Source organism: Balaenoptera ricei, chromosome 7, assembly GCF_028023285.1.
Source record: "Balaenoptera ricei isolate mBalRic1 chromosome 7, mBalRic1.hap2, whole genome shotgun sequence".
NCBI classification, from domain to species: Eukaryota; Metazoa; Chordata; class Mammalia; order Artiodactyla; family Balaenopteridae; genus Balaenoptera; species Balaenoptera ricei.
In genome coordinates this window covers 70,472,869-70,487,607 of record NC_082645.1, presented here as the reverse complement: position 1 = coordinate 70,487,607, position 14,739 = coordinate 70,472,869, and the positions used below count along the sequence as shown (strand labels likewise).

The window sequence follows — 14,739 nt, the reverse complement described above, 5'->3', positions numbered from 1 at the left end:
TTTCTGCTAAAAAATCTGCTTATAATCTTATGGGGGTTCCCTTGTATGAAACAAGTTTTTTTTTTTTTTTTCTTACTGCTTTTAGTATTCTGTCTTTTGCAATTTAGTTATAACTTGTCTTAGTGTGGGTCTCTTTAGATCATCACATTTAGAACTCTGAGCTTCCTGGATCTGGGTGTCTGTGTCTTTTCCCAGGTTTGGGAAGCTTATAGCCATTTTTTCTTCAAATTTTTCTGCCCTTTCTGGGACCCCTGTAATGCAAATAGTGGGTTGCTTGATGGTGTCCTACAAGCTATCTTTACTCTTTTTCATTCTTTCACTTTACGCTGCTCTGATTGGATGAATTCCACTGTTTTGTCTTTGACTTCACTGATACTTTTTCTACTTCATTTAGTGTACTGTTGGCCCCTCTACTGAATTTTTCAGTTCAGTTATTGTATTCTTCAGCTCTGTAATTTTTACTTGCTACATTCTTTCTTATATTTTCTGCATTGAAATTCTCACTTTGTTCATGCATCATTCTCCTGACCTCAGTGAACATCTTTATGACTATATTTTGAAACTTTATTAGATAAATCACTACCTCCATTTCATTAAGGTCTTTTTCTGAGGTTTTATCTAGTTCTTTGTTTGGAACATAGTCCTCTGTTTCTTCATTTTCCTTGACTCTGTGTTGGTTTCTATGCATTAGGTAAAACCACCTCTCCCAGTTTTGAAGGAGTGGTCTTGTGTAGATGAACCTTATCATTTAACCATGCCCTAGCTCTTGGCTCTCACATCTTTGTGATCTTCCAAGCAGACTTCTTTGTTCTTAGTGGCTCTCAGTAGTGGAGAGTGTACCAAGACCTGTCAGTGTCCCAAAGGGTATGGATCTCAGTCCCACACTTAGATGCAGGCTGATTGGAAACTGTATTCTCAGGCAGCAGCTTTTAAAGTATGCAAATACACCTCTTGAGGAAGACTGGGAGATGGCATTTCTGTCTGCTCTCTTTGCACTGAGGCTTGTGGGGAACTGCTAGTTTGCTACAGTCCTATGGGATCCACAAGCACTGCTGGCCACCAGAACCAGGTGTTCAAGGGATGTCCCCTGGGTGGTAGCCATAATAGCTGGGGTGCCAGATGTTTGCACAAACTCCTTCCCTGGAGGTGCTGGTGATCTGGTGTGAGGCAGAGGGAGCACACAAAGATGGTGCCTGCCAGCCTCCATGGTCTCTGTAGAGTAGTAATGCAGTGACTCCCTAGGAGTGTGTTAAAGTAGAAGACTGCCGTTCAGGCTAAAGCATTTAAGATAAGCAAATAGGCCTGTTCCATGTAAAGACTGGGCAGTTTCAGTATGTTCCCTCTGTGCTAGGCCTTGGGGGATTAGCCACGGCGAATCCATACAATCCTGTAAGGAACTGCTTCTCAGGTTGCACTAGCCTTGTGGGTCTCAGGGAGGCAAGCCCTGCTGGCTTTCAAAGCTACATGCTTTGGGGGCCCATCTCTTGGGTCCAAGTCTTAAAGTTGGAGCACCAGCTGTGGGGTCTGAACCTTTTGATCCTCAGGGAGGAACTGGTAGTCCTGAGTTCCCTCTTGGTCGTGTCATTGTGCCAGGTGGGGTTTATGGTGAAATAGTGTCTCAGCCTCTCCTACCCATTCCAGTGTGGGTTTTTTCTCATTCACCTGATGTGTAAGAGTTGCTCAGCTAGATTCTAGATTTCTTTCAGAGGGAATTGTTCTGTATGCAGCTGTATATTCAATTTGTCCATGGGAGGAGGTGAGTTTGGGAGTCATCTTGTACTGGAACCTATTGATTATTTAAAAAAAAATATTTTACCTCCTCAAGATGTTTGGAATAGCAGTAGTTCAATGAAGAATTGTCTATCACTTGTTAGACCAGAGGGCAGACTGATGAATAACACATTTCTGGGTTTTCCTCTTTCCTACTGTGTCTGGTCATGAGGACCAATCTCAGGTACTGTTAAGTGTATGGTTTGTCTCAGGAGCCCTTGATGGACCAAGTTTCTCCACATGCTGGGACCCTTCTGTTGGACTTTTTTCTACTGATCTATTTTACTTACCCACTTTTGAATCTTAAGCAAACCCTAATTTAGAGCAGCACAGACCTTTTCGCATATGATTACTAATTTTCAGGACATCAGGCTACTAAATAATTCACTCAAGTGACAAGATAATGCAATCAAGTGGTCAAGATACCACATTCCTGGATTTAATATTGATATGGGACAGTTTGGCATCAGCCTCTATCTGTTATTCTGGTTAGTTTCCGCTCATAAAATATATCCAGCCGCTAACAAGGGGATTGGGTGACAGTACAGTTGACCCTTGAACAATGTGTGGGTTAGGGTTGCCAACCCCCAGCACAGTCAAAAACTCATGTGTAACTTTAGAGTTGGCCCTATGTAATAATAGGCCCTATGTAATAATAATTCTGCATCCGTGGATTCAACCAACCATGGATCAGGTAGTACTGTAGAACCTATTCATTGAAAAAAAATCTTCATGTAAGTGAAACTGCACAGTTCAAACCTGTGGGTCATTTGTACAAGAACCTAAACGCAAATCTAGTGTTAAAAAAAAAAAAAAAAAAAAGACTCAAGCCAGTAAATCACTAACATCTTTATATATGATCAGTAATACATTTATACTTTGCTTGGTGGTTGACCTAAATTTTCTTATTACTCTTACTAAAAACAAGATTATTCACCAGAAGAATTTGGGTACATTTATTTTATTTTTGGCTGCGCAGCATGGCTTGTGGGGTCTTAGTTCCCCGACCAGGGATTGACCCTGGGCCATGGTAGTGAAAGCGCCTAGTCCTAACCACAGGACCACCAGGGAATTCCCGTTGGGTACATTTAAAGTGTTGGTTTATATAAAGTGGTATACTACCAGAAAGGTTATTTCCTTCTCATCTTCAGAATCAATTTTATCCTGCAAGTATCATTACAGAAAATTTTAAATGCATTTTGTTAATTTAAACTTTGTACTATTTCTTAAATAGTCATGATGGACTGAATATGAGACATTTGAGTTTGTTGTAGACCTAAGAAATTAGACTATTACACAAAAATTGTTTAAATGGATTAAAAACACTACCTCTTCATTAAAAACTTTCTTATATAAGTATCTTTGTAAAATGTGTCCCATAGGAAACAACATAGTAATGCTTTTCTAATAACTGTACACGTCAAAGAAAATTCCTGCTTTGAATACTATTAGAAAACAAGGACAAATTTAAAGAAAACCTTTAAAATATTAAAATAGTTATTTTGAAGTAGTTATTTTATTTTAAAATCTTAACCATATCCTTAAAATGAAAAAGATATGAAAGACATTAAATAAAATTTGGGAAACTAGAACAGGCAAGCATCATTAATGCCCCAAACACACATTCCCAACAGTTTCACATAACCACATTAAACCTCTAATTTTCAAGTCTAGCTGCCTGATAGAATGCACTCTGGTCTGTGAGAAATGGTGCTGTGTTACCCAAGGCTAGCTGCACACAAAAATGGTGTTGCTGAGAAAAATGCCGTGTTTTACCTGGTACTCTAGAGGTGCTCTACTGCACTAATGTGGCCGTTAGAACCTTTAATCCTGTCAGCAGTTTTTAAATACCCAATGATACTGACATGATTGTGAAAAATTCTGATGCATGTTACTTTTATGCTACATGTTACTTAACATGTCTCCCAGGTCACCCTGGCTTTTGAGCTGATTCTACAGGCACATACCTTGGCCCAGTTACAGGATACATAATTACTATTTCATTTACTGCCTAAGATATTTCTCAACCAGTAAGTTTGGCATTCTATTTATAGGCAATAGTGCAGGTATCTATAAGCTTGTTTATGGGTCCCATGTCAGAATTGTGAATTTACAGACACTAGGGAGACAGGGACTAAGCCTTGGGTTTAGTTTACTTTTGCACACTTCTCTGTGTCCAGCATAGCGGTACTCTCATAACTGGTACAAGTTCAGTAAATATTTACCAAAACTTCTTCAGGCATTCCATTTTGGAATTCTTGTAGAAACAAGCCAATTTTGAAAATCTTCTAGGCTTTGAAAATTTAATAAATGAAAGGCACTTGCCATTACTGATCATAAGTAAAAAAGGTGGTATAAAATTAAGGTTAGAAGTGGTGACTCTTCTGTGTGTGCCCACATGTGTAAAGTGGAATTCAAGATAAGAAGTTAAAAGATACACAAGAAACAATATGGGAGAGAATGTGAAGAATAGGGTTAGACTTGAAAATGAAAAAAAAATAGAGTACTTTTTGGATAAATTGCAGTTATAAATTAACCTTTATGAGGAAATTTTGGGGAATGGGGTAAAAACAAAACAAACAAAAAAACAAAATTCTCCCAACATAATAAAGCATGATTCAAATAGGTTTTTGGGAAAACTTAAGTTTTGAAAAAAATCTGTTGACCTCTTTTGATCAATTGGGATTTTTACCATTCCATACACTCTGAATTATAACTAAATAACTACATGTTACAATGTTTTGTTAACGTGCAAGGAAAAAAAATTTGGATTCTTTGAGCCTGAACAATTAAGAAACTAAAAGACCCCATCCTTAAATTTTTATACTTGATTTTCTTACAAAATTAACTTCAGTTGTTAGGCCAATATTTATCTGAAAATGGCAGCCTCCAACAGTAAATAATTGGAATAAACACAGCATCATTATGAGCTTTAGGGAAACAAATCTACAAAGTTAATTTTTCCTTCTTGAATAATAAAAGATTGGACAAAAGTGAAAAACCAAAACCATGAAGGAAAAAAGGCAAATGTAAATAAAGGATATGCATCAAAACAAAGTCCAGAAGTCAAAAACAAATATTAGAAAGATGCTTCAAAAATCAATAACCATCACAGGGAAAACATTATGAAAGCAATTCAGAAAATAAATGAACACATATCTTTAAAATATAGAAATATTTGGGATACTCTACAATGCCCAGTTAATTGCTATAAATATTTTTTCCCCCTCAGGTATATATGGATACTATAGAAATCAATAGGATTTGTTTACTTTGTTATAAAAATTTTTTCTCATATGTGAAAAATTAAAACCAATTCTTCAACCTTTAGAAAAGGAAAGAAAATGAATCTCTTCACTATAATACAGCATGAAAATAGGGTATCTGTTTACTTTCCCACATTTTGAGTATGTTTTTTAAATGAAATACATGGTCAGATAATTTCAGAGATTTTTTTAGGAGAACAGGTGACTGAAAACCAAGTTCTCTTTTCAGGCCAGCCACAAAACTTGAATTGATAAAGTACACTTTGTATAACTTAGCATGTACGTAGATCATAGGGCAGGCTCATGTTTGAGCCAGCCAGCCTAAACATCTTTCTGTGGGTCAGCAATCTGTGACCCACGGGCTGAATGTGGCTTGTGGCCTATTTGTGTATAGCCTTGAGACTAAGAATGGTTTTTACATGTTTTAAAGAGTTGTAAACAAAATAAAAACAGAATATGTGACAAAGAACCATCTATGGTCTACAAAGCCTAAAGTATTTACAATCTGGCCCTTTACAGAAAAAGTCTGCAGACCCTTCATTTATATTAATGTTGTACAGAATTCAAGCAGTGCAATTACAAGTCCAAGGTAATGTTCATTTATTCCCATCCAGAACATAGTAACATTCTGAAAAGGTGGCTTCTGACATCATCTGTCAATTTCTTTTCAATTTTTTTCTTCATTTTCAACATCATTAAAGTTCATCCTACAATAATAATGTAAAAGTGATTGAATTCCTTTCTCTTTCAACATCTAATGTTAAAAAGAAGTTAAAAATAATAAACTGACCTAAGTTTTACCTTTTCAAAAATAATTACTCAATATTCTTATTTAATAGATCAGATGAAGTATACCTCGCCTGTTATAACAATGGAAAAAGGGTATCTCACAATTCTCACCTGCCCATGGCAGATAATACCAATTATAACTTACCACACTTTCAAAGTCATACTTTGATGTGCTCTATAACTTAATTTCAGTTAGCATATTCTACTTTATGACTAATGTTTTCGATTTCAAATGTTTCACTTGAGATAAGTCACAATTTTAAAAATAAAGCATCTTGAGAAAAAGAACATAGCCAAAATATCAGAAAAACATTTCTGTTCACTGAAACAAAAAAAATAGTTTCATAACTAACTCTTTTCTATCTTTTAGATTTGGATAAAACATAATTCTTGAGGTAGGTTGTAAAGCTTCCTATACCAGGGTCTGTAGTTCTAATATGGATCTATAAAGCCAGACATCTCTAGCCCTCTTCAGAGGCTGTGCTGTTCTTTCGTCTTTTCACCTTATAGGGAAAGAATCGAAGAAACCTCATGTGTGACTGTATTAAATTCCATTCAGAAAGCACTCTAGCATTTGTAAACTCTTTGGCCTGTTTCTAAATATGTCCTAGAATGATACTGATTTAAAAAAGGAAAACATGAATAGCTCTCTGAAGAATAGCAGGAAAGAGGCTGCAATGCTTCTTGATAGATTAATAATTCAAGGGTGCGGGGCAAGATGAATACAGGTTTTAATACATCCTGACTATACCAAGAACAAAAGAAAACTTGCTCTCCAAAGTGTTATGAGGCTCAAATCAATGCGTTTACATTTGAGCAAATTTTAATAACTTATGACCATAGTCACTATTTTTCTGTTAAATGGTTTTACTTGTCCCAATTTCTAAGCATTTAAGTGTCCAGAGGCTAAATTTGTCATATTTTCCAAAGAAGAAATTTCTAACTACCTTATTAATTTTTAAAGCTTCATTTTACTGTTTATTGATACATATACTATATAGTAAGAATAAATTTAAATACTGTTTGCCAAAGTCAGCTCTAGATTTAGTCCTTACCTTATTTCTCTTTCCATGATTTTGGAGGTTTTCCAATTTTTCATATATTAAGGTAGTAATCTCTTTTGCATCTCTGGAATCTATTTGCTCTCCCCAAGTATTTCTCTAAAATTGAAAACATTCTTCTTATAACCTTTTAAGTATCTAATCAAAACATGACAATTCCATCTAAGAAACTTGATTAAATATTCCTTAAAGTTCCAAGTGTTTAAAACTTCAATTTCTTCAAGGAAATGCTGCTGCAAAAGCAGTTAACCAATAATTTACCTGAAATAAATACTAACAATACTTTTATGGAAACATGTAAATTAATACCTTGATTAAAATGCATTGCTAACTCCAAATGCCTCAAAACATCTAAATTGTTTAAGATGTCCCCAGAGGACTCAAAGCATTCTAATCTAAAGTCATTGGCATAGACAAAATCCTTGACCAACTACAACAGTGCAAAGCAATGTATATTTCCTGGTTCTCATCTGCCCACAGCAGGAAGGTGGCTAAAAAGCAGGGGAGAGGACAGGTCAATACATCCAGGCCCGCTTACTTTGGATCTGGAGCCACGTGTTTCCTTCTTCCTGGTGGGAACTCCAAACTGTATGCTAGGATTTTGTTTCTGTGTATAGCTGCTCACCTGGTTTGAATTTCTCACTTCAATCACCATTCTGCTTTGGCCTTGTCTGCTGGACTTCTGGATTCTACCCCTGCCTTTCCATTTGGACAGGGATATTTTGGGTCCTCATCTTATCCTCTGGACACATGGTAACATCATGTTTTCAAACAGCTCCCTGTATGGCCTGGTTAATTCTGTGACTGCTCATTATACTGATACTTCCCTAACATCATTCTACCTGAATAAGACGCCTATTTATGTCACCTAATTCTCAGGTGTTCTGAGAATTGGGAAGCTAGTGATTCCAAAGGAATTAAGATTCAGGCTCTGGTATAAAGCTCCCTTACTATCACTGAGTTCTGCTTAGCCCAGACTGTTCTTAAGACAGAGATAGCTTCCTCATAAATCAAAATCCTTCACTGAAAAATCTAGATGTCTGACAAATCTACATTTCTGAAATTCATCATCTAATTTCTTTAGCTCTATTTCAAAATGTATTATAATCAAAAGTAAATAACACAAGATCTTAAACTGATATTCTTAAAAAGTATATATTAAAACATCTGAAATTATTTCAATGTTTTACGAGAAAACATGAATGCATGGCAGATATTTATTTTTATCACAGTTCTACTGTCAAAAATGTCTTATTCTTTTACTTGGGAAGACAGCAAAGGTCATGAGTCCTTTCAGTTAGCAATTATACTGGCTGAAAGATATATGCTTTTGTATCAATGACCATAGAGACCCACTGGTAATAAATGCCAAGTTTTCTTGTTTAAAAAAAAAAAAAAGCATATTGTCAGTGGCCCAAAAAACAAATTATGAATGAACCATGGAACCCTAACTTTTATTTTATAGTCTAAGCCATTAATAAGTATTCCTCAAGATAAATGCTCAGGTACTAAGGCTATTTCAAAAGTATTGACAGTATTCTCTTAATTTTCTCTTTCTTTCCTAGAAAAACTAATTATAAAGATAATATATGTTAATTCTATAAAAGTAGGAAATACAAAACTTCACAGAAAATAATTACCTTGAATTCTACCACCCACAGAAAACTACTATTAGTATTTTGGTGTGTCTATTTAGTAGTTCCCTATTCAGGAGTATAAAAATTTTAAGGCAATGGAGATCTTATCAACTGTGAGGCAGAAAAATCTTTTAAAATCCCTTGGTGTGTATGTGAAAAGAAGCGTGTTTCAGTGACATGCAGTGAAATTAAAAATGACAAAGGGAAAGAAACTAGAAAAAAGCGTTACCTGCTAAAGGAAAGGCACACAGAAGAAGGCATGTACATACCTTTGCCCTTTCATAAGGATAAAATTTAACAGTTGGATAGGCTCTGATACCAGCTTTCTGGCAGGTTTGAGCATAAGCTTGACAGTCTACTTTTCCAGCTTTCACTTTTCCTTTAATCATCTGAAAAGAGAAAAATATGCTTTGCTATTCTCTTTGGCATATACTATTCTGGCAACCACAAAGCAATATGATACTAAAAATTTTAAATATATATAAATCTAAGGATTTGTTACTTTAAAAAAAAAAAAGTAGTTTTAATCATTTCCATTCAAACAAGATTGCTTCCAAATTCTTACTAGCTCTGAACTCTTATTTACCTAGCACAGCCCTGCCAATAGCAAATAAACTCTCCTTTGCCTTATCAAGAAAATTGAGAAGCTTTATCCTGAACTACTTCTTCGCCTTCCTCCTGTTACCCACAGTGTGTCTGTCACACCACAAATGTCTCAGATTCTGTCCTCCACCTCCCTCAGATCTCTGGTCTCATCTGCTGAGGCAGCACCCTTCCTCTTGTGGAAGGCTGACTATGTCTACATTCTCTGGTCCCTCTCTCTCAGAGCTCTTTCTCACTCTTCAGTAGATACACATATGACCAAAAAAGAATTCCTTCCTTAACTGCGCTGGTTCCTCTAGCTACCACCCTGCTTCTTTCTTTCTCTTTTTGAGCAGTTTATTCTTTGACCACTTCCTCATCATCTACTTATTATCAACACATTTTAGCTAACTTCTGTTCTTACTGCTCCCTCCACTGAAACCACGAGAAGTTCACCCATGACTTCTATTTGGCCAAACTGAATGGACAATTTCCAGTCTTCTTAATGGGTATCTGTCACTACGGACCACACCTTTCTTTCCTCTTTTCTTTCTTGGCTTATCACTATTCTTTTGGCTACTCTACTCCTCTGGCTATTCTTCCTCATTTCTAGCATGGGGACCTCCTCCTACACCCGCCCCTCAAATTAAAATGTCCAATCACAGTTCCATCTCTCATCAACAATTTTTTTCACTGTGAAAAATCTCCCAGGGAGATTTTATAGACCTATCTGCTGCTGAACTCTATTATTCCCCTTGATTTCAGTCAACTAGGTACTGGCCTGTTTCACTTAAATAAGCACCTTAAACATACCATTTCTAAAATGAATCCTTTCGCCTTAGCCCACTACTCCTTCTGTCCAACTATTCACTCAGTTCAGGCCAGAAACTAGGGCCATCCTAGACTCCTTTTTCTACTACACTTATCACAAACAAATACCAAATCCTAGTCATTCTTGTATCTCTCTTACACGTGTTCCATTCTTTCTATCACCACAGCCATAATCCTGGTTCAGGTTATCACCTCTCACTTCAGGACAATTAAAATATCTTTGCTACCTCTAATTTTGTCCCCAAGGCTGGGTTACTCAACAGGTGGACTAACTTGTGCTAGGGCACCAGCAAAGCTGCATGCAGAAGCATGTATTAGACTTATTGGAGAAAAAGGAAGCATAAGAGGAAAAGAAGATATAAGTAGAAAAAAATGAATAACCTCTTATTTCAAAGACCAGTCAATAACTAAAACAATGTTTTATGGCTCCATAGGGCTTTGAATCCTTTTGCTAAAAAATTCCCCCGGCTTGGGATGTTCAGCTTTTGTTTTAGATTTGTGGAACTGGTACTGACTTTCTCATTCTAATGAATACTTCAGAGCCAAAGGCAAAGTTCCTTGAGTAAAGAGGTGAGGAAGCTATCAGTCTGGATGGATGAGGCCACTGACAGGACTGTTATGACAGAAACACCAAAACAGACTGTATTCAGTTTAATTTTATAAGTGTTTACTGAGTTAAGACACAGGGGATATACAGATAGATAAGACATGTATCTTGCCCTCACAAAGCTCATAGTTTTATAGAGGAGAAAAATATCTAAATATATAGTTAACATGCATTGTATAAGCACACTGATGGAGTACATGGTATCCAGGTGACACTGCTTAAGTGGGAAGGTTAGAGAATACATAATGCCATTGGAGCTGGGTTTTGTACGATAGGGAGAAAAAAAATCCAGATGACCAAGGTAAGGAAAAGGCATTTTAGAGAGGAAACAGCATGTACATAAGGGTACTTGTTCAGAGAACCTGGAGTACTTTGTTGTGCCTGGAGTGTAAGGTGTGAGGTCAGGGAGAGAGATAAAGCTGAAGAGGTCAGAAGGGTCACATCAGAGATTTGTAGTCAAGGATGCAGGTCAAGTAAGGTGGTTAACAGGAAGCCAGAGAAGGCGGTATTTCAGAAAGATCATCAGGGTAGAACTGAAGAAGGTAGACTGGCAATATGAGACTTGTTAAGAGGCACATATGACTGAGTCTAGATGAGAGATGATGAAGGCTTGAACAAAAGGCTAGCAGAGGAGATGATAGGAGATGACAGATTTGAAAGGCATTTAGGAGCTAGAACTGATAGGATCTAGTGACTGCCTGGATGGCAGCAGAGTAATGGTGATGGGAAGAAAATAAGGAACAAGCAGAAGAAGTGAGGTTTCTGGCTATTTTGGTTAAGAAGACAATGTCAACCAAGATAAGGATGTTAGCTAAAAGCTTTAATAAAGAAGGAAGAAATCTACTGCAAAGATTATAATCACAGAAATGGAACAGAGTTTTTTAAATTCAAGGAAACTTTTAAGAAATAAAATTATATTTACTATGTCTTATCTAATTATTAAAACATGCCAGTGACCACAACTTATTTAAGTAGATAGACATGACTTACCCTAGCCAAGAGCTCAAACTCTGGAGCAAAGTTTTGGCAAGGTCCACACCAAGGAGCATAGAAATCAACCACCCAATGGTTTTTCCCTTGTAAAACTTTTTCATTGAAAGTCTGAGGTGTTAGATCTATAGATGCTTGAGGTAAAAATCTGTGACAAGGGATGAAAATTATTTTTCATTATACAAAACCAAGGCAAGCATCTAAAATAGAATATTGCAAATCTTTCTAAGTTAAATGACTTCAAACAATGACAATGTAATAATGTAATAAAGCACAACCTTATCTTGGTAAATTATAGTTCTTTACTAAGTACTTTAAAATGCTAGAACCTTAAACAACTCAGTAAATTTAGCTACAGACATGAGAGGAAGGTAAATAGCATTGAATATAATTTATACAATGATACATATTTTTTAATTACTCACCCTAGACCCCAGATTCTTAGGGAATAAGCATCCCTATTCCAACCATTGTAACTACTGAAAGAAGAAAAAATACATAAGTTGTAGACAGTTATTTTCTATTATTGGACATGTTCAGAAAACAATCTCTCTGTAGCAATTTAAAAGATAAGTTTAGTTGACTGACTTAATCTAGCATCTTTTTTCTCAGATATACCTAGCTGCAAATACTGCTTACATGGCTTTCCAAATATATTTTTCTCTAGTCTCGATGTCTTTTTGTACTCTGGACAGACCTGAATGTTTAGCTGCCTGCTGGACATCTCCTATATATCTGTGGTAATGGCAAAACTCAAAATCTCCAAGGCTTTACTTTCTGAACCTTTATTCCAGTTATTACTGTCTGTCAAATTCCTACCCACTTTTTAAGACTAGTGGAAATAATGTGAGCAAAAACCCTCTGGTAGAATACCTGAAACCAAACAGGGGCTTAATAAATGTTCTTCCTCTCCTCATTTTCTTTACTAGATTGTCAGCTTCATGATCAGTGGGACTATTCAATTCACTTTTCATCTTGTAAATTTCTCATTAGCACACTATCTTAAACATGGTGGGCTCCTAAAAATACTGGTGGTTTAACTTTTATTTAGTTAGGATAACTTTTATATTTTAACTGTATAAATAAATGATTATATAAACATCTTCAAATTTTAGAGAACACTTACTGATATTGATAAGCTTTATTTGATTTTGGGGGAAAAAATCTTATCTCAGGGTATCTCCGAACATTTTCTTGGGAACAAAAAGAATGATATTGTTGGCAGTCTATACTGCCCACATTGATCAGTCCAGTTAATGTCTATAAAAGAGAAAAAAAGAGATCAAAGTAATTAGAATAAAATTACCAAACTATTTTATATATGTTTACAATAGAGAAATAGTCACTGTGAAATGATTATTATATTATTTATCAGTGATTTTCACCAAATAAAAATGGGTAAGGGCTTAAAACATAATAGAACATTTATAGTAATGCATTGGAAATCTAATTTTGTAGTTAACTAATTTATTACAATTATTGCAGATTAAATAATTGATTTTGTTCATCTATGACATGGGGAAAATTGTGTAGTTATAAAATTCAAAGTGTTAGAAACCAAGAACTAATGAAGTTCTTTGCAATGGTATTTCAAAGAGTTACCTTTTTCAAATGCAGCCATGGGTCACAGATAGCATACTGAGTCATGCCCAAATTTAAAAATTTTATTGAAAAAAGCAGAAAATTATATTATTATGAATTTAAGATACCAGAAATAATCTTAACTCTTAGGTTTATTATTTATCTTAGAAGTAAATACAAAATAGTAATTTCATTTTCCATTCTGGTATTTAAATAATTTGTCTCCGATCCTTCATGATTTATACCGCTCTGTAGGAAATTTAAAAATCTGTTTCATTGATCAAGGCCATTTTTTTCTTACTTTAAAGTCTCACAATATTGTGAAGAAACTGTATCTTTAAGCTCTAAAAATGAAGAAGTAGAAAAAATGTTAATAGGAAATAAAGGAGATCTTTGTGTTGATGCTGGCAGAAATTTGGTCAAATATACACCAAGTGACATAGAAAAAAGGGTAATTATTCTATACTATGCATATACCAGACAGAAGCAGAGTTGAAATCTAACTGGTATATAAAAAGTGATCAGAACTTTTATTAAGTGATAATCTAGAGGTGGGTTCACTCATCTCAGTTTCAAAATAATTGTTAAATAAACATTCTTAGTAAATGTTAAGATTTACAGTAAACTATTTTACTACACCCGGGCCATTCTTTTCCATTCTGGCATTAAGACTTGACACGGATGACACCATGGAGAATAGAAATCAACCATCCAGACTTCGTCATGTTTTCTTTGTTTAACTAGTTCATTGAAAGTGGTGGGTGTCAAGGAGATCACTGAAGGATTCATAAGATCCTAAAGAGAATACAGCGTTCATTGTAACAGATATAAAAAGAAGTAGTTCATATATTCTTGGCAAATTGTTGGTATATGTCATTTAGAAAGGTTCCTGTTTCTGAATAATCAAAAGATACATTAGGATATATAAAGAGAATCTATAGTGAATTATTGTAAAAAGTAAGAAATGATCCTTTATTTTTTAAGTTTGGATTTTGCCCATCAGACTTATTAAATCAAGGTATATTTTCTTATTTCTATACATCACTAAAATCATCTTAGGTAGAGAGAAGAGGCAACTTTAATTAAGGTTAGAAGTAGATGAGGCAAGAGTTCCAAGAGCTGCCCAGATGTCTACACAGGCCATACAGTTCTTTTTGGAACCAATAATTGGTTTGGAAATGACCCTTTAATTATTTATGGAAAGCCTACTATTCTATTTTTCTGACATTCCGACTTGAGATACTGCACAACCTCCGATCACTTGCTCCAAATGCTGTTTTAACAGAGCTTCAGTCTATCATGATTGGGTAATACTAATGAAGATGTTTGCTTCCCTGGGGAAACAATCAAAAACAACACAAAACAAGAAACTACTACTTTGGAGGAGGAGGGAGAGATGAGCAGGACAGAAAGTAGAATGGTCACTGCACGGATAATAAGCTAGAATTGTTCATTTCTTTCTTAGGAGTTCCCCTGTAACTATTTTAGTCAATTAAGACTATCAGTGAGAAAAAAGGAGATGCTGTAGATGTAGAGCACTTCTGGGCTAATAACACAGCAGGCTCGGCATAAGCTGCCTGGGCTTGAAGAAGCCCTCCATTGGCGGTTGGGGTAAGACTGTCCTT

At 35.5% G+C, this 14,739-nt stretch overlaps 1 protein-coding gene across 3 annotated transcripts in view; it reads right to left on the bottom strand.

Moving 5' to 3' along the window:
• Positions 1-3,267: 3,267 nt before the first annotated feature.
• DNAJC10 (DnaJ heat shock protein family (Hsp40) member C10) overlaps positions 3,268-14,739 on the bottom strand; it is a 57,330-nt gene continuing 45,858 nt past the window's right edge. For all 3 annotated transcript variants that reach the window (XM_059928277.1, XM_059928279.1, XM_059928278.1), the window contains 7 exons: positions 13,754-13,909; positions 12,660-12,793; positions 11,959-12,012; positions 11,534-11,681; positions 8,793-8,912; positions 6,881-6,985; positions 3,268-5,743 (listed from right to left, as the gene is read on the bottom strand). In XM_059928277.1, the coding sequence (XP_059784260.1) occupies positions 5,732-5,743; positions 6,881-6,985; positions 8,793-8,912; positions 11,534-11,681; positions 11,959-12,012; positions 12,660-12,793; positions 13,754-13,909 (729 nt within the window). In that variant the 3' untranslated portion in view covers positions 3,268-5,731. The remainder of the gene's footprint in view (positions 5,744-6,880; positions 6,986-8,792; positions 8,913-11,533; positions 11,682-11,958; positions 12,013-12,659; positions 12,794-13,753; positions 13,910-14,739) is intronic.